At 32.3% G+C, this 20584-nt stretch overlaps 1 protein-coding gene across 2 annotated transcripts; it reads left to right on the plus strand.

Annotated features, from left to right (window-relative positions):
* The first annotated feature begins 325 nt into the window (after window positions 1-325).
* Window positions 326-19920, plus strand: LOC124362094 (dynein regulatory complex subunit 2-like). Of its 2 annotated transcripts, XM_046816272.1 has the most exons (10): window positions 326-527; window positions 4080-4175; window positions 5228-5341; window positions 7268-7406; window positions 8908-9131; window positions 10091-10288; window positions 15128-15319; window positions 17454-17585; window positions 18021-18190; window positions 19787-19920. In XM_046816272.1, exons 2-9 carry the CDS (start codon window positions 4080-4082, stop codon window positions 18186-18188), a joined length of 1263 nt encoding a protein of 420 aa, XP_046672228.1. In that variant the 5' UTR covers window positions 326-527; the 3' UTR covers window positions 18189-18190; window positions 19787-19920. The 2 variants fall into 2 exon arrangements, with proteins under 2 accessions (XP_046672228.1, XP_046672227.1); XM_046816271.1 differs by lacking the exon at window positions 19787-19920 and having other exon boundaries at window positions 18021-18395.
* The last annotated feature ends 664 nt before the right edge of the window (window positions 19921-20584 follow it).

Here is a 20584-nt window from a genome sequence, read left to right on the forward strand (position 1 = left end):
CAGTAACATGGACAAGTTTCTGAAAATGTCGTTCATATATATAATACGGTTATTTGCTTTTTTCTTTTTACAAAGAAGGATATTTTGTATATAGGCAGTCCCGATACAAGTTTATTTAAAATAACCATTTACCAATTGTCCATTGCTTTCAACTGGATGCATAATTATTCATAATATTAAACTAGAAATCATTTCGTTCAATAATGAGTTCTATGTGATAGTTACATTACAGTTTATTATTATGCCATTTACCAACTCTCGCTTTAGCAGCTCTATTAATAGATGTTTTAAATTTGTCCATTAACAGCTGTTAACAACTTTTTATACCGTTCTTTGAAATAAGTCATTTTCTTTGTTTATTTTTAGTAATTCTTTTATTTTTGTTTGCAGAAAGCATTAGTTTTATTTTCTTTATGTGCTTCATTAAAGTACCTAATACAAAATACATAAGTTGTAACTAATTACCTTCGTGACCAGTAAACGTTTGATTCGAGTTTTTTCCAACTTTCTGGTGGGATATCTTAGAGGTAAAGTACTACTAAAGTTTCCTTTTTATATCAAACAATTTACAATAGTTAAACAATATATTATGCAGACTTATTTGAGAGCATTCATCAAAGTTCTGGCATGTTTAAGAAGGAATAGAGAAGCTGTTTTGTTAAAAAGTACATTTGTATAAATTGCACATTGTGTTTTTTTAATTTAATTTAATTTAATTTTTAGAAATTAAATTAATTTTTAATTTCTATGAAAGCATTGGTTTTCTTGGCATTGTATATAATGTATATTGTATTAAACAAATACCTTACTTAATGTGAGGGCATTCATATTAATTTTATATATAGCCTAGTATTTATTCTGTATAGCCTAGTTCAGATCCTATCTGTGATCGTAGCTCTTTTTATAAGTATCATGAACGTTGTACTGAATCGACTCTCTCCCTTATTCTGTTTGATAAGATCCTCCCACAGGCCAATAGCCCAAAAGGAAGGGTATAATAAGGCTTGGAAGGGGGTCAGAGTCTCCTTAAAAAGTGCGAAATTTGGAGTTTTCGTGTTCTTTACGATGACTTTTACTTAAGGACTGTGAAAATTTCTTTATTTATACACCACAAACTTTACTTATGTCCTCAAACACAGGTATATTTAAATATTTATGACATTGCTTAAAAGTAATAACAAATACGTTGTATATTGAAACCAGTAAATGCTTAAACAATGCGTTAGTCTTTACGTCTTGTGCAAATACCACCATTTTGGAGTGATTCCGCAATGTTTTATAATAGTGCATGAGTGTGTACGCGTATGTTGAGTTTACTCCAGTTCACCTTCCTCTTAATGCAGCGTCTCGAATCTGACACTGTCACAGATTTGACTCCTGGAATTTAGAGTCATGTTTATCTGAAGAGATCTAAAGAAAGTCGGTGCGACGAAGAAGCTCAAAATGAACACTTTACATTGTTTCAGCGCCAGAAACTCCTAGAGTACAAAATATAATTAATCTAGGCGAAGAGCTATTCTAATTGTCTCACCAGGTACTCTACGATGTTTTAGACACGATATCTAAGCAAGGTGGAGCAACCGAGGCTTCCACACATGACGCAGCTATGGTGGGAAGATGCACTAAGAGGAAAGTGAAGGTGTAGAGCTAACCTCAACATTCACATTGAATGAACCCTTCTCACCATAGCTACGTTATGCGTAGAGTACGTGAGTATTCAAGTTAGTAAATATTTTGTTTCAGTGATATGTTAAATAATGTTCAGTCGTAGTTTAATTTAAAGTATTTTGTCCGTGTATACGTAAACATAAAATATATAAATTAATGTTTTAGATGTCTACACCAGTCTCGTCTTTTAACAGCTTGTTCAAGCTTCCAAGGAGAGAAATCATGATCATTATAATTTCCGAGGCGTGACAGTGATTATTGCTAAAGCAAAACGTGTGCTCACCTTTCCTTGTATGACAACTTAAAATGGTATCATCGTTGTACCTGAATGTCACAGTGCATTATTTGATTAACTGAACCTATTCAATTGCTTGTATCGAGTAACAATTTTGAAACTACGAGTATTTCCATTCATGAAGTATTAACCTTAAATATGATTAACATCACTATTAAAAAAATATGTCTATTGAGAATCAGCTATAATGGCAGCCATATTAATTGCGGCTCAAAAGAAATTAATGCACATTTTTTCGGACTTAATTTTACGCTTTTTAGCTCATCCTATATTTTTATAGGGAATTCAGAAAAATATCTTGAACATTTTCTGTACTTCATCGTTTAAATATTAAAAAAGTATACGCTTTGAAATATAAACTAAAAAAAACGCTTGGGTGAGTACCTAGTAATTGTATCTCCCGTATGTTTATTTTAATGAGACATCTCTATATCACTACGATCAAAAATAAAACAGTATACCTACAAGAGGTTTAACAATGTTCTTATGAGGAAAACTCAAATCGTATCACTGCAGCCAGCTCTAGTTTAGTTTTAGGAACCGGTTTTATTTCATACTACCATTTTATTCAACGCCTGAACACTTTTGACGCAATTTGCACTTCTGTACTGCTAGCAATTTGCATCAAATTAATTCAGGCGTTACAGAATGCCTATTTTTATTCTGCACACTTACAGGTACAATGATTCTTTTTCGGTGATATTTTGTTGTAGTATTCATTCTTGGTTTAATACCTTTATAATACCTGATTTAGTCTTAAATATGTTATTTTTAATATCCCGTTGCTTTCGTTCTTTAAAGTTTATTACATTTTACAGTTCCGTGTAATAATTCCAGTATGACAGGTAACTTTACAAGTATAACACGCTGGAATAATTATTTTTGTATCCTATAATATAAAAAATTTATAAAATTTATTACAACTAATTATAAATCATATAAATTTACAACGTAGTTTATGACAAAAATGATAACTGCAAAGGATTACTCTTTATTTTTTTTATTTTTTCAAATTATTTACTTGGGGCATAATAATTAATTATCGATTTATGAGATTCAATCTATAATTCTATATACATTAATTTATACTTATACTGTAAATGCAATTTAAAATGAGATTGTTATGTAGAGGAGCCAGAAATGATAAATTTTAATTTCTGACTTGCTAGAGTATAGTCCTTGGTTGTAAAGACTTCATATTAAGTGTACATGTTTAATTATTGAGAATATGACAGTTAGGTACATAGGCGTATATCAGGGGGGCTCAGGGGGCTTGGTTTCTCCCCCCAAAATATTAAACACAACCAATAAAAATGCACCCAGTAGTTTTGTTTTAAGCTACAATACATTTATGAGGATTTAAAGCTCATCAATTTCTCGAGTAAGATTCCTGGGCCCCTGTTTTTTAGGGTATTTTATACATCCAAAACCTCCCAAGGGACAGCCCTCTCCAAAATAATTTTCTATATACATCACTGGTTCACTTCAGAAATTTTCACAACTAAAATTCATGAAGATGGAAAAATGTCTTTCCTGAAGAAATGGTCTTGTAATAGTAAAAATATCTAAGTTGTAAGATGGTGTCATTTTATAGAAAATCCTGGAATAGACGAGACATGGTACCTAGCTCAAAATTCTGAGTTTTGTAATTATTATTAACACGTCTTTTTACCTGAAATTATGGATATTGGCTTTTGAACATTTTAGGCATTGATAAGTACAAATTGATAGTAAATATCACTTTGGAGAATTTTAAAATTTATCTACATAACTTACCTATAAAATTTAAACTTTTAGCCAAAAATATGTAAACTATGTATACAACTCTGTATTGATTGTGGTCTACCATTATTCGCCTTAAATTTATTTCTAAAGAATTCAATACAGAGTTTCTATCCAAACATTCTCATTCTTGACAAAAAATAGGTATACCAAGTGTAAATTTTTCATAAGTTATGTTGAAATTCTAATTTCGGGGACATTGAACATTTAATATTAATACATATATTCTACTTATACAAATGGAATTTCACTGCTGGCATTCTTGAAAAATGATTAAAAAATGTATTTGTTTGACAGTTGTAAATTTACACAACTCAATGACCCAATTTTTCAGATGCCTTTGACTGAGGAAGAGAAAAAACGGCGGAAAGCAGAGAAGAAAGCTAAGAAACTTAGAGAAGCTGAAGAATTGAGGATAAAAATACGAAAGGTTCAAACTAGTAATAAATAATAATTCATTAATTAGTTATTACATACACCTTTTTATTGTTGCTTTAAATAAATAACAAAAAAAAATTCTAAAGTCTTATAGACTCTAAAGTTGTTCTTTTAACAGTATAGTACGTATATAGAAATATAATTCTAAAATGTAATTATACAATATCACCTTTATTTAAGTAAGCATGAAAGTAATGATTGGGTAAATTTTGGAACTCTTTTAAGTTACAACTAATGTTATTGTATGTGTCAAGGTAAGTTTTTGGAGCATACCATAGCATTTGTTAATGCATTTGTTTGTGGCATTTGTTGCATTTGCTTAATGGGGTTTCACAATTTATTCAATTATTACTTTTATGTTACTTTAACAAATGGTTTTATTTTTAAAGACACTTTAGAATTTTATATCTACATACTATTGTTAACAGAATAGCTTCAAATTCTTCTATTGTTGTTGAAAACCTAGTCATTAAAAAATAGCTTCAAACTTAATCTTGTATTAAAATAGTATTGTGGAACAATTTCTGCAACAGTATTTTTATACCAGCATTTCGATTTGGATTTAGTACAAGTAATCATTATCCATCTTGTTCTGCTACTTTGTCAAAAAGTCCTTAGCTAAAGAGGTGAATTGAAGCCAAAGCAGGTTACAAAGTATAGTTTGTGTCAAAGCAGCAGATATAAGCTACAAACTTTAACTTAAGGCAGGATGGTAAGAAATCACCATTACCACAAACTGTTATTACATATTGTCAAACATCTTGTTTGATAAATTAACATCTTTCAAGTACGACAAGTAAGTAATCGGTGTTTTTATCTTGATGATAAGAACTTTAACTTGCTATAGTTCCGGAATGTTTTGACAGTATGTCACGTTTTCTACCTGCATTATTGCTCACATATCAGACCATAATAATCATTAGACGAATTTGAAACTTCGATGCCAGATGATGTTAACTATCACTTATTTGATGCTTTTAATGGTTAAGGAACATCACAGGTAATGTTGATCAACGATTCACCAATATTCCGATGGTGTTGCAGGATGAACTAGCCAGGGAAGTGAAGACCACCCAGGGAACGATAGCTAACCGGATGAAACTGTGGTACATGCGAAACTATGCTGCCCGTTTCCCTCTCATTAAAGATGATATGGAGGTTAGTGCCAGTGGCGTAACTAGGACTTAGCTTTGGGGGGACTGAATCTGGTTGAAGGGCTCACCACACCGGGGGTATAGATAAATCTAAATATGAAGAAATTAAATATATCTAATTCAAAATAAAAAAAACGTGACTGATTTATTTAAACAAGTTTTATATTTCCTAATTTTTATGACTTTTTTGGGGGCTTTATCTTCCCCAATCTCCCCCCACCCACCCACCACCTTTAGTTACACCACTGGTTGGTGCCAGATGGACTCCATTAAAGTATCAGTAATAGATTATGTTTTATACTTTTAAAATTAATGTACATTATTTACTGGTGAAATATAAAGAACTAGCGACTACCCGTGGCATTGCACATATATGATCAACTTCTGTTTCGAGTGAATTATATTTTCTACGTTAGTGTTGAGTTTGTCTTATTGCCATGATCAAGAAAACGTGTCAAAAAGGTGTTTGATTACAGCTCATTGTAATTTACTTCAAACTTAGTTTTTTTTTTTTTGCCACAGTTGATTTTGCCTTGTTTCTCGGTCAAGAAAATATGTACATATACACAGGTCTGAGAAGCCTGCTTATGTGAAAAGAAAACTAAGATGAGTTTTATAACAGTCTTTAAATTTATAGTAAAAGTTAGATAGTAACTGTATATTTTATATCTGCATTACAATACTGACCAAGCACTGGATGCTTAATCTTTGCGAAAATGCACAGTTAAAAGTACCATATTTTTACTAAATCTTTTAATTTTATTACCTGACTATTTTCTTACTTTGTGCTCAACAGAGGTTGCAGATAAAGTTGAAATAAGAATTACCAAGCTTACTCTATGCTTTCACTCTATAAATTTAAACAAATTGAAAATAGTGGTTAAATTAATTAAACATATGGTTGTGCTGCCATAAAAAAATGTGTATACAAAACAGTTCATCACATTTAGTAGGCTCTTTGAATTTTTTGCAACTTTAGAGACCAGTGAGGTGTAGCTCGAAGGGATTTTCGAAATAGGAATAAACCTATTCATACCCGAGACCCAAAGGAGCCTTCTGACCAATTTTAACGTAAATGCGTAAATTATATCTGACATGGAAATTGATGATTTTATTAGGAAATTTTATAATTTATTAGGGAAGGAATCAGTATAATTTAAGTTTAGTGCTGTAGTGTAGTAATTAATCTAGTGACTTATACTGTTTATTTTGCCGTGCAAAGACAACTTTTTTTATCGTTAGGTTATTCTAAGAATAATGTACATTCTTTCTTTAAAATTTGACAAAAATATCCTGACAAACAAGATTTAAGGGGGAGCACAAATATTTTCAGGCAAGTGGCTCAAAAAATTCTCCACTGCACTAATTGTTTTGTTAAGTTATCATTACCAATGAGTTATAAAATTAGTGAATTTTGTTTCGCTTATTTAATCTAATAAATCTAAGGCGCAAAATAACAATCAATACATGTTTTACAATAGTAATCAAATAATCTTGGCCTATTATTAACCGCAAATGTTGAGATATTGGTGTGGAAGAGTGATTTGATGGGTCTAGTCTACTGCAAAGTATGGAGTGGGTGGAGCTTCCTTAGTGTGAAAGGCTGTTGGTAGCTTGACCATGACAGTAGTTTCTCCTGCCTGCTTTGACTAGAGTAGTCTGTAACAGAGCTAGCCTCTCTATCTTAGAAGATGACATGACTGAGATACATCCGCTATTCCTCCTCTTGGGATCTCAACAGGAGGCAGTCCCTACCATCAACCTTACCCATCATGAAAATGCTATCAATCAGGAAGCAAGCACAAAGGACTAAAGCTGCAGTAGCAGAATATAATGTAATGATAGATGCCTTTAATTTAATTTTGCTACTAGCAAATAATAAGTTGGAAGATGCAGTTCAAGTTTCAGTACTGGTAATTGATCCCTCCAGATTGCCTGGCACTCGTTCGAGCACGCCCTAGACACGAAAGACTTCATCATCTGCCAACTCCAGGACAGGATGGATGAGGCTAAGATGCAAGAGGCCATGTCTTGGCAAGACTTTGTCATCAAAGTGGACAATATGATACGTGAGTCTCTTTGGGGCGAACAGATTGAACTGAAATAAATAAACTATGTTGCTGTTTTTTTTTTTCTGGATTATAGTAATTTGAGAAACTTTTGTATTTTTATAAACAGAAATGGTTGCTTTGCAGGAAAATATTTCTTTTCAGTTAAAATTGTAATTTTTCATTAAGTCTATTTCTTTCTTACATTAATAAATCAATAATGAAAGTAGTAATTGATGATTTTGAACAGTTATTCAATGTAAAATGGACCATAATATTATAGAGCAAGGCTTAAAGACCTCAGACTAATTATCGAGCCATCTAGTCTGGAAAATGAGTACGGTACTCTATAATAATAACTACAGAGCAAAGAGGAAGAGTTTGGTGAATAACTATCTGAAAGGTGAGGTTTTTAGACTAGACTTTACATGCTACATCCTCTCATGATAAAGCTTTAAGGGTTTCTGAGATCACTGTTACGTTAATGTGCCAAAAAATTGTACATAGAGATGCACAGTATGACATGTATGAATCAGGTAATGTGCATGTACAGCCAAGACAACAATTCTGTTACACTCAGCTGTTAGTTGAGTCTGAATTATCATCTCCAGAATAGTATTCTTCCTCAAGCTGTAGTACAAAAAATTATTATTTTTATTTTGACTAGTGGTGTAAATAAGAATCCCTCCAAATGTCCTAACAAATTTAAAAAATATATGTACCGGTACAAGAAAATAAATCCACCTTTTTTTAAATGCAGCAGCTAAAAGTGGGGTTTGCTGGTGGCCATTTTGACTATAGCTTCATGATAAACTTCAAACACTTTTCCAACTCTATTTGTTATTGTAGAATGATGGGATGTGGCTCGTTTTAAAGATATGGTCAATACACATCCAAACGCTTTTTATTTTTTTCAACAATTTTGGTTATTTAAGGAAAAACCTTAACATTTTTGCATTTAATTTCTTTACTCAAAAAGTGTACACTTTTAATGGAATAACTGAAAAGCGTTTGGATGCGTATTCATCATACTTACAGTAAAATGAGACACATCCCGTAATACTATGATAAAAAATAAAGATGTAAATGTGCATAAGGTTTAACATTATTCTGATAGAGAAAAACTTAAGGCTGCTTCTTGACAGCTGGTTTGTAATCTTTTATTTTAATTAAGGCCTATCTAATATACTTAAATTTAGGTTGTATCCCCCCTTCAAAACCAAGCCCTAGTTATCCCACTGATTATGACATTGCCAGTATATAAATAAAAACAAGCAAACAGAAATATCCATGTATAGTAATAATACTTTGTGGAAATCATTAGTAATGTTTACTGTAAATATTGCTTCCCTGATTTATCCAGAGGAAAGACATAAAGATTATGTCACACATCTTTTGAGAGCTTTCTAGGCCAGAGTGGTTTTATATTGATGGTTAGTTATATGGCATATGTGTCAAAATAGGACCAGCTGAAATATATCCTTTCAATTAAGTACTTTGCCTGACCCACTCTGTCCTCCAGTTGACTACCAAAAGAGGATAGACAGCATGGACAGCCAATACCAGGATCATGTGATACAAATGCTGTATGATGCTGTGGATAAGGCACAAATTCAAGAATTGAACCAGCTGGATCTTGAAGATTACTACAAGACTGTGCTGTACATCATGGAGGAGCAATTCCAGGAAGCATCAACCACGGCACAGGGCGAGTACGTGACCAAGAGAGATGAGGAAGCCAAGAGGGTGAGAACCCTTTAATGCTGTTACAGTGTAATGTTTTGAAATTTCATATGAAATTATATGCAATTCTGAGTATGAATATGTAATGGGTTTAGACTCATCATTCAAAACTAAATCTCTGTACAAGATAACTACTACTCATTCCATGTCTATTATCTTCCTTTCATCAAACAAGGTTAAGTGCCTTTCTTCCACTTCTGAGGATAACTGGAAATCATCTTGTTTTACCAGAGCTGCTAAAAGCTGCAACTGTTTGGGTACTAACCAGAATTTCCAATTTGAATTATGTATATATAATTTCAATAAACATTGAATCACAAAAAGTACTTGCTCCTCCGGGACTCAAACCCGTATCTCTCACTTAACGGGTGAGTGTGCTACCACTACACCACAGAGCCATTACTTTTTACGATTCAATTATACTGTACTTAGCCATTTCTATCACATACGCGTTTAAATAACCAAACTAACATATGATTGGAAGACCAAGTACCTGTCAAACAACTTTTATTTACATTCATTTCATTTTTATAAATGGTAATAGCCGAATTTAATTTCAATAAATGTTGAATCACAAAAAGTACTTGCTCCGCCAGGACTCGAACCTGGATCTCTCACTTGCTGGGTAAGTGTGCTACCGTTACACCACAAAGCCCTTACTTTTTACGATTCAGTTATATAATACGCCGGTGCGAGTCCCAGCGGAGCAAGTACTTGTTGTGATTCATATATATATATATATATATATATATATATATATATATATATATCAAGATATTGTATTCCTCAGTGCTCTTAGCAATCCTCATCCTCACTTCCAATAGTCTGATTTCTTATACGCAATTTAAATTAAATAGCTACTAATGTAAGTTACTCAAGACTGTTACATGCTTTGTAAGTTAGTGACATTTGAGCATATCACGAAATATCTCACCAATAATTAACACTCTATGGGTTACCAGGGCCAACATTTGACAGAGATGATGAGTGCTGCCTTGGAATTGGCTGTGAGGAAGATTACAACGGATATAAAGCAATGTCTTCAGGAATACAGAGAGTCTACAGATATCAGGAGGAAGGAGGTGGAAATCCTGAGAGCCAAGGACAGTTACTACCTGGATGTGATCAGACGACAGGATATCAGGGTGGCTAAGTTGTGTGTGAGTGATGACCTACAATCATTATTGCATCATAATTATAGAGTTTCAAATTGTGTCTGGAATATATTTTTGTCATGTACACTTTTAAGTTTAATAAAGATATTATGTAAGGAATTACAAAATTTAAGAAAGTATTTAATTTTAATTTACAGCATCTAGTTTTAAATTAAAATAAAACACTGCTATTGCTTTAAGAAATGTAGAAATAATATTGCCTGCACTTTTTCACTTCTTTTTTTACCTGGAAAACTCATACGGATGTTCTTTGTATCTGTTCATCAAGAGTAATTTTCCTGTTAAAAAACTTAAATTCTGTACTAGCTCTAGTTTTGTTGTTAAGGTTTATTTTGCTCTGTTTGACTCCATCTTTTGTGTGGCACCGTGCTCTGGGGAAATTCTAATGGTTCTAAGGATTTCTTCATATGTCATAAGAAAGCTTTGCGTACTGTTTTTAATATTAGTCTTGGGTATTCATGTAAACATTTCTTCATAGAATATGTTATACTTACTCTTCCTTGTATTTTTATCTTACAGTGCTTAAAGTTTTGTTAAGGAAAATTTAGATGAATTTCATTTAAGAAGCTCTGCTCATGATTATGGCACAAGGTACCTGGATCTCTTAGATTTAGGATTTGCTAGTCTAACCAAAACTCAGCATATGTATCTGTATGTTGGTATAACATTTTTCATTACCATTACCATTAGGTTGTATAAATATTAGTAATAAAAAATGTTTAAATGTTATTTTAAGGTAGCTGAAGAAAAATTCCTTCTACTCTGTTGAGATATGTTATCTAGCAGTACTGATGACTTATTATTTTAATTTTCAATTTAGTTTTAAGAGTTTTGACTTGTACTTTTCTCTGTATCTAATTGATAGTATGTAATTTTTTAGCTTAGGCATACATTACGTAGCCTTTTATGTGACATTTACACAACTAAGTCTCTGCCAAAACATTGTTTGTGGGACGACAATAAAAGATTTTTGATTCTTGAAGGAAATAAATGGGTTTTGTAAAAGATAGAAGAAAATAATTATATTTGTACTTGATCTGTAGAAGAAGAAAATCTCCTTCTAGATCTTGCAACTCATTGGAAGCATTTCTGCCCTATTTAATCAAAGAGGCTGTCATGTGTAGACTAGAGAGCAGCTAGTTCCACAGAGCCTACGGTACTAGTTCCATAACCAGTTACGAGTACAGCTGTAGCTAGTATGACTTTAGGATTTGAAATTAAATACGTGGCAGCTATTGTAAAATCTTATACTACATTTTTCTAAATTTTACAATAGTCCCTGATTTTTAGTCGAGAAATCATAGAGGGGGGCATAAAATGAGAATAATGATTTTTATTCCAGCATTTAAAATGCACAAAAACAAACTAAATGAAAATTTCCCTGGAAAAACACTGACCACTCTTACAAGTATTGTGGTCAGTGATTGTACTAAGTAAAAACTAATAAAATTCTTGAGTCCATAAAATATTTCGTTTGCTACCAGTTGAGCCGCACTTTGTGGCGTCTGTCAGACACAGCTGACTTTTACCTTGTTAATTATAATTAACAAACTACAATACATAATCATTTAGACTAAAGACAAAATATACTTGAAAAGCTGTAGTACTTCATCCAACAATATTTTACTGTATGCTTATACTAAAAAAAAAATAATACTCACAGTGTTTAAAAGAAAACTTTTAATTAAAAGTGACAATTAAACAGAAAAATAAACAACTCGCCCCATATTAACAGAATAAACTTAAACATGTTGTAACAAATAAAATATTTCAGCTATACAGCTTCCCTGATACAATTATTAATCCTTGAAATGAGAAACATCTGGTTGCAAAAACAACCAGTTTTTAATTTGAACGCAAAAATTATTTATGTTTTGCACTTTCTTTTATTTCCTCTGGTAATAAATTGAATAATTTTTGGACCGCTATACTGAAAAGAATGTTTTAATAAAGACTTGGATACTTTCAACGTTCACGTTCTGAACATTCTACGATCAATGCTTCTGGTCAAATATAAAAGATCTGTTGTCCCAGTGTTTCCGCTACGCAAACAAAATAATCTCAAAACTTTAAAAACATATAGATGCCTGGATAGGTAAAACCTTCATATCAACAAATAGAGGAAAAGAGCTTTCCCTTTTTTGTTTGCTTAGAATTAATCTTATAAAGTGGTTTTGTATTTACTCTTAATCTTTCAATTATGTACTTGTGGGTCCCTCCCCAACAAATCACACCATATTGCAATCTAGATTCTATTAAATGAAAAATAAATACTCCTTAAGAGTTGTGTACTACAAAATATTTTTTAAAAAGTAAAATTTTCTAAGTGATGATTTTAATTTAGTTTGAACTGTTTTTACGTGTGCTTCCCAGTTTAAATGTTGATCAAGAACCACCCCTAAAATATGTAAAACTTGACTCCTTCGCAATGCATTCGCAACTGCAATTTTCGTTTATGCAATCTAAACTCATGGTACTTTAATACTGTACTTAACTCAAAACCCTTTAAAATCAAAATTTACATACTTCGTCTTTTTCACATTTATGTACATTTCATTTGCAGAACACCAATATCTCAGTGTATTAAGATATCATCTGTTATTCGGTTTGTCAAAATGTCAATATTTTTGCTTGTGTAAAATAGCGCCACGTCATCCGCAAACGCACTAGGTTTTCCAAGGAAATTTAATTTAAGCATGTCGTTTATAAAAACAAGAAAAAAGGGATGCAGAAATGGACAGATCCCTGAGGAACTCCACGCTCAATCCTTAAAGGTCCACTAAGGCAGTTTTCCTATGCGGACCTCGCTGCTGACAGCCTGTGAGGAAAGTACGGAACCAGCTGAGTGCTACTCCTCTTACCCCTGCTGCCTCCAACTTCACAAGCAATATTGTATGATTTACCAAATCAAAAACCTTCTTAAAGTCAATAAATAAGGCCCGTGGCCTTATTTCCACTGTTTAAACTGCTATAAATCAGATCCGATACATTTATTAAAGCATCCTCTGTATTTTTGCCTTTTCTAAAACCATTTATTGATCTTCACTAAAAAAAGATATACTGTTCAAATAGTTAATAAGCCTAACTTTCATTAATTTTTCAAAAATTTTAGAAAAAAACAGATAACAAACTAATAGGACGTAGATTGTCTAATTTTATTGAAATTCCTTTTTAAAATAAGTAAAGTTTGTCCAACACAGGTGTTGCTCATGACTTACTTGGGGCTCATCCCGTTAGTATCATCTCAAAATTGCATTACAGAGAATTAGGTGTGTCAGCGTTGATACCTTGAATCACTACCTTTAAATATTCGAATAATTTTTATTAGGTATCCAAATTTAATGTAACCTTAAATGAGGAAGTTAAATATATTCTTATGAGACAAGGGGCAAGAATAATTACTCAATAGAGCATACCGAAAGTATTATATGAATACCACACAGGCAGGTTTTTGTATTTGTCAATAACCTTTCTGAATCCTACTTTAAATGGGCCCAAGTGACACAATCTCAAAAAATTCAATGAAAGCACTATGCACTTGGTATCAAAAACCTATTTACTCAGTGGAAGAGTTTCTACAGCTCAACTGGGAAAGAGTGAACTTTGACTCAAGCAGAGGTTATCCAGTGAGATGTGAGAGTGAGAGACTATATTTTGTGTGAGAGAAGGAGAAATATTGTGATCTGTAATTTTTTTTCTTATCTGAAGCTTTTTATAGAACATTACATTAGGCTAGCCATTTGTAATATTGAAAAAGATGAGATTTTAACTTACAAATCACTACCAAGAGGATAGGGGAGTCTGAGGGTAACTGCCTGTTACCCTCGAAACAAAGTCATTGACAAAGAAGCTCAAACCGATCTCTTTACATCGTTTCCACATCTGAGATACCTAGACCACAAAATATAAAAATGCAGAGCAATCCAGGTGAAGAGGCATTCTAATTGTATCATCAGATAGATGTATAATTGAGCGCACTATGATGTTTCTAACACAATCTCTAAGCACAGTGGAGCAACTGAGTTTCTACACATACTGTAGCTATGGAGAGAAGGGTTGGTTCAATGCGAATGTTGAGTTCTTATCCAGTTCACCTTCCTCTTAGTGCAGCATCTGGAATATCTCATTGTCTCATCAGGTGCACAACTGCGACAATTTTTAGACAACAAACAGAGAAAACAATGTTTCTTACTGAAAAAGTCAAAGATTAACTAATAAAAGACCTTAAAAATGTAAAGAGAGTTTTTTACCAATGGTAATTATCACATGATGTAATAAAGTTTCAAATTTAAATAATATATGTTGTCTAAAGATTTTAATTAAAAATGTAAAATACACATTTTTACTCAACAAATTAAAAAAAACATATATATATATATATATATATATATATATATATATATATATGTTTTTTGTGCGACTATTTCCTGTTATATTTTAACTCTCTAAATCTCTAATCTTCTAATGATATAGCAACCTCATATTACAAGTTGTCAACACAATAAAGATAATTCTATTCTATTCATCTTAGTTGAAACATTAAGAACTTGATATGTACCAACTAGTAAATATGTTAATATCACAATATGTGTTGCAGTAACAAATTTAATAGAATATTGGTCCATTTTTGTGAGTCATGCTGATTTATTTCAAATTTATCTTAACCATTTTAGAATATTTTTATTCAAATCATAAAAAATTGATACACTTCGAGAAAATTAACCACATGACAAAATGTATAAAACTGAAAATAGAGTTATTAGAGATGTATGAATCAGGCCATATAAAACAAGTCTTGTACAAAGTAACATTCAATTTTCACAGGAAGATATGAGTAGTCTGCAGAGCCAAGTGAACGAGAGGTACGAGTCTCGACTAGTTCTGGAGGACCTGAAGAGGGACAGAGAGGAAACGTATGGGGAGTACACGCAAGCCCGTGCCAGTCTCAGCCGGTCCTCTAAGCTAGACTCGACACAACTGCTCACTCTCACCACAGAGAGCAAAAATATCATCAAAGTGAGTCTTTCTATATATTGGGTAGTGCACAGACTTTTATTAGTGAACTAGCTGTTTCCTGCGGCTTCGCACGCTTTTCGTAAGCTTTGCACTGTATGTGCACTTTTGGTTCAACTGAATTATATTTCCAATGCCGATGTAGAGTTTACCTTATTGCCACGATCAAGAAAATCCTCCAAAAGTGTATGTTTATAGCCATCGTACACGTACATGTGCTTTATTATAAAGTGGGCTAATACTCAAGCTTATACCCAGCAGGGATCACTTCTGGCTGGTTTATACCTTCCAGTGTACCTGCCACTGGGCACAGCAAAAACTGATGGTAACCTTATGGATGTCCAGGAGCAGTACATTATTAACCGCAAATGCTGAGATACTGGGATGCAAGGGTATGTCGACAGGTCTAATCTACTACGGGGATGTTAGAGTTGGTGGAGCACCCCAAGTGTTAAGGGCTATTGCTAGTCTAGACATAAGGACATGCCACCCCCTGCCTGCTTTGGCTGTAGAGGCTGGTACAGGGCTGGCTTGCCCTTCTGCCAAGGAGACATGACTGAGATTAATGCCCAGAATCCTTCTTCATGGCTCTTGACAGGAGGTGGCCCCTTACCCACAAACTTATCCATCCAGAATATCTTGTCACTCCGTAAGCAGCTCAAAGGTCCTTTTAGCACTAAGTGCAGTTTCTCAGCTTCTTGTTCTAAGTGAACAAAAAATGTGTCCAAAAGGAATTATATACCGATGGAAATGATCACTGTTAAGTACTTAAGATCGTTTTAAAACAACTTCACCAATTTTCTAAAAGCAAAATTGTTCTGCTCGTAGGAAATTTAAGCGGTCTCTAGTTATGGATGACTGTGAAGTCTACTATGGCCTTATAAGACCCTGACCAACTTTTGGAATTAGTTAACCAGTTTGAAGGATCTTTTCTGGACCACCCTGTCAGTACTGATGATGACAGAATTCTCAAAGATAAGAGAGTACTCTGTTTCTGTATATCAGTAATTTTATTATAAGTAAATGCATACAGTACTTGATATGGTAACCATATGTGAACTAAGCAGTTAAATAAACACTCATATTTTCCTCATATCAGACAAACCTGTCCAGTCTGCCAGCAATAACCTAAGAACTTGCTCAGTTTGGATTACCAGTATACCTGTGTTCATTACCAAAGGTATAACTTATATTATTTTTTGTGCTTGTATTATTAAAATATAGTTCCTTGAATTTTATATAATTTTAGACCAATTTTGTTCTTAATATAGTACAAAACTTATTTTAGAATGTTTGTGTAATGTTTTTTGTTTGTAAGAGAATATAGTACCTTATCTCTCCACACCAGCACTACACAACAACAGCAACATCAGTACTTTTATCAGATGTTTAAATGCAAAAAATGTGTCATCATATTTAACAACAGCTGGTACTATTCAAAGAGATCGGGTTAGTACTATCAAGCTAGGCTTTCAAAATATCTATAACACGCTTCCTCATTATCTCTTCTTTAGAAAACATCGGACTCTTTATTTTCTTCCAGGCATACTTGCTAATCAGATTCTATCTTTTATTTCTAATGTACTAATGCAATAGTTCTTTTTAACATTTATCTAGAGTATGATTTGACAATATGTATTATAAGAAACCTGTTGCTAATGTTGTAGTGAGCGCCTCAAGGCTCTGAATTCATACCTATATTTTCTCATTTTATCAATGATATTATATTATATATGATATTATTATTATATTGTTATTATAACTAATGATTTAACCAATGGTTCACATATGGTAATATGATATTATATGATAGTATTATTATATTAACTGTAAATATCAATCCAGAATTACATCCAGCATTACTCTAACGATTTTAATATCTCTTTAAATGAATCTTAGAGTTGAAAATCTTAGTTCTACAATCAGCCATTGATACTACGGTCTAGAGAATTCTGCATGCATGAAGTATCTGTTGGAAATGGAGTTCTTCTTTTATATAAAAAACATTTGCATGTCTCTACTTTTGCATGAAGGAACCGGTAATTAGATGAACTGGCATCGGAAACTCTTCTGGATCTCTTAAAAAACCTTCTTAAAAATATTCAGAGTTTATAACTAATATTTTACAATTTTACAGCATTTGGAACAAGTTATGGAAAAGGGGGAGAAAATTCTTCGCCTTGGAGTTTTATGCAGGAATTTGGAAACTCAAGAAGAAAAGGTGGTTCCTTTTGGGTTTTCCATTGACAATAAATCTGAAGAATTCACGGTAGGAAAATTTCTGTTTACTTTTGTTGTTCTTTAATTTACTGTTGATAATAGACATTGCTAATTCTGAGTAAATATATTTTGTAGAATGATTCCTCATATAATTCCAGAACATATTTCTTCATGTTGAAATGTTGCTGAATCAATCTAAAACCATTGAGATCTGGATCACTAACTGAGTAATAATAAATATTTTATCTGTTGGATATTGGAGTTTTGTATCAAATTTTCAAAAACTTGATTAAAATAAAGCATGACAAATAAAAGAAATACAGTATAATACAGCTAAAACAAACTGTATTACCTTGTTTTTGATAAGCCAGTAATTCCATTTCTGTTATGTCTTAATAATATATTGCGGAAAATCAATTAATCAACTTGATTATTTTTTCCATATGAATAAATGTAATGTTTAGTAAAACATAATTTTTTTTAGGATGACAATGGATACAGCCCTTTCATATTATTCTGGAGGAGATACGCCAGTGCCAACTTGATCAAACGGAAATTAGAACCCACGCTGAAAACACTCAAGGAAGAAAATGAATGTCTTAAAAATCAGTTGGAGACAGTTTTAGAAATTCTATCATATTCACAAGCCTGAATGTAAGAAACCATTATTGTTAAATTATGTACACTCAATGTCAATTATATGTACTTTTGTAAACTGCATATGAATCTGAAATTTGAACAAGTATCAAAAACATGTATATTCTTATATACTTATTAATACATTAAACTATAATTTCTTGGAAAAAATATATCTCCACTGTGTATTCAATGCAGTGAAAAATAGACTGAGTAAAATATACTTGTACATAATTTTTTATCCTTCTATCCTTGTACAACACATATCCTTTTAAGATTAAAGCATAAATCAGTATTTACAACATATAAAAACTAGTTTTATAATTCTTCAGGAAATACTTATACATACACATAAAATTACATTTTTAGGATCGCTTATACAACAATTATTAAAAGGTTATAGAGTATTCGTGGAGCTAATTAACAACCAATATGCAGTTCCAAATTTTTAATTTTAGTGTTTTTTATAATCTTCCATACTAGGCAGTAGCAGTTTTGCTGTTGCACTCTCCTACCACCCTATACCCTATATGACTGACCAATCCATTGGCTATGGCAAAATCAAGGACTTTCTTAGTAGAAACCCGAAGTTAGAGAAAAACACAATGTATATGAAAATCTACTATTAAATCTTAGCAGTGAGAGCAAAGCGGTGGAAACTTAAAACAATTGAACAATCAGTGATAATAACAATTTTTTAATATATATTTGCATTTGAATAGTACAATATATCATAATAAAATTATACTGTGATTACAATCCAGTAAACAGTTAAAGTATTGTTTAATTACGTATCATAGTTACAACGCAACTTACAGACATCAGTGCATAATTTATAATGTTGAATGTAATCTGAAACAAACAGTGTATGTTAACAGTAAAACAAGAAAACCACTATTACTTTAATATTGAATCTTCAAAATCATGAAAATAATAATAAAAACTAATCTATTGAGATTAGTCATATCAATGATACAAGTGTTTCTCAGAGAAAAATGAGCACATATGCTAATTTATACACGTATGAAAAATCATTTCATGGTTCATTAAAAGTAAGGTACATGGTGCAAAAATCCATCAATTTTATAACTTTAATTTGGGAATTCGGTTATTAATGTTTTAGTGAACAGACATAATTAAATGCAAACAAATTGTACTTATTCATTTTTAAACCTCACGTAGATTCAAAAAATTACACTAAAAACAAAACAAAATAATGTTATAACTTTTGTTCTAATTTCCATTAGAAACATATGTTATTTTAATGAATGCGATAGTAATTTTATGAATTCCTTTACAGTTTGAGTATGACTTCTAGTATGCACCATTAGAAACCAATACCAAGTATTTTAACACAAACTATTTCATAACACTTATATCAGGACACTGTATATCCTCAAACTGGAAACCTATCATAAGAAATAAAAGTGGCTATTATGATGGTACTTTTGTATAAAGCCATCAAACTTATAACAATATTGTAACAAATCATTTAAATCATCATTTACAATGTGTTGGTTATTTTTCTAAATGAAAATCAATGAAATCAAACGATTTTTTTAACATACCATCACCACTGTTGGCGACATCTGCCATATGCATATCTCTGTCCAGGTCCACAGGACCTGATTGGTGCACGAATGATTTCTCCAGTCTGGATGTTGTTATGAAAGGTCTGAAGACGTGTCCGTAAGTCTGAGATATTCCGAGCAGCCAGTGGTGGGCTGGGCAGGGCCTCTGGGAGAGCTGTGGAAGTCCTCAAGCAGGAGAAGATACCAACTGAGACCAAGGTGACAAGAAAGAACATCTGCAGTTCCGGCTTCATGGCGAACTCGGAGCGACTGACTTGTAGACTAATTTAGACAGTTAACCCTCTAATAGAATGTTTACCAACATGTGTGACCTTTCTTAACAATAGAATCAGACACTGTTTTAACTTCTTGGCTCGATAAGAATAAAATAATACCTTGTTTGCTATTATTATTATTATTCCATTAGTAGAATAAAAACAAGTTTTAAGATATTCCACACTTTCTAGAAAATAATTATAGGTGCATCAATAACCAATCTATACTATTATATGAATATCTAATAGTCTCCATCTGTGTGTTTGTGTTACTCAATCAAGTGAAAACTACTGGATTTTAAATTTTACCTGGACATTCGTATGGTTCCTGGTTAATATATAGGCCTATTCCTATTTCGAAAATCCCTCCTCGCTACACCACCCTGACCTTGATAACTCCCTTTTTGGCTTAAAAAGTAGATAGTAAATGTGTTTTAAATTACCTGTCAAAGTCAAGAATAATAAGTATATTAATTTTTACACATTTATATGGGTCATATTTGATGTTATTCATCTATCAAAGTCAATTATTACACTTACATTCAGTTGCATACAGAAGCCTTTCT

The sequence above is a fragment of the Homalodisca vitripennis genome, chromosome 5 (genome assembly GCF_021130785.1).
Source record: "Homalodisca vitripennis isolate AUS2020 chromosome 5, UT_GWSS_2.1, whole genome shotgun sequence".
Classification (NCBI taxonomy): Eukaryota; Metazoa; Arthropoda; class Insecta; order Hemiptera; family Cicadellidae; genus Homalodisca; species Homalodisca vitripennis.

Bases quoted from the DNA above. Each gene is read 5' to 3' on its own strand.
- LOC124362094 (XM_046816272.1), top strand. From the start codon at position 4,080: ATGCCTTTGACTGAGGAAGAGAAAAAACGGCGGAAAGCAGAGAAGAAA. The intron at 4,176-5,227 runs GTTCAAACTAGT...ATGGTGTTGCAG, and splicing joins TGAGGATAAAAATACGAAAG to GATGAACTAGCCAGGGAAGT. The intron at 5,342-7,267 runs GTTAGTGCCAGT...TGATCCCTCCAG, and splicing joins TCATTAAAGATGATATGGAG to ATTGCCTGGCACTCGTTCGA.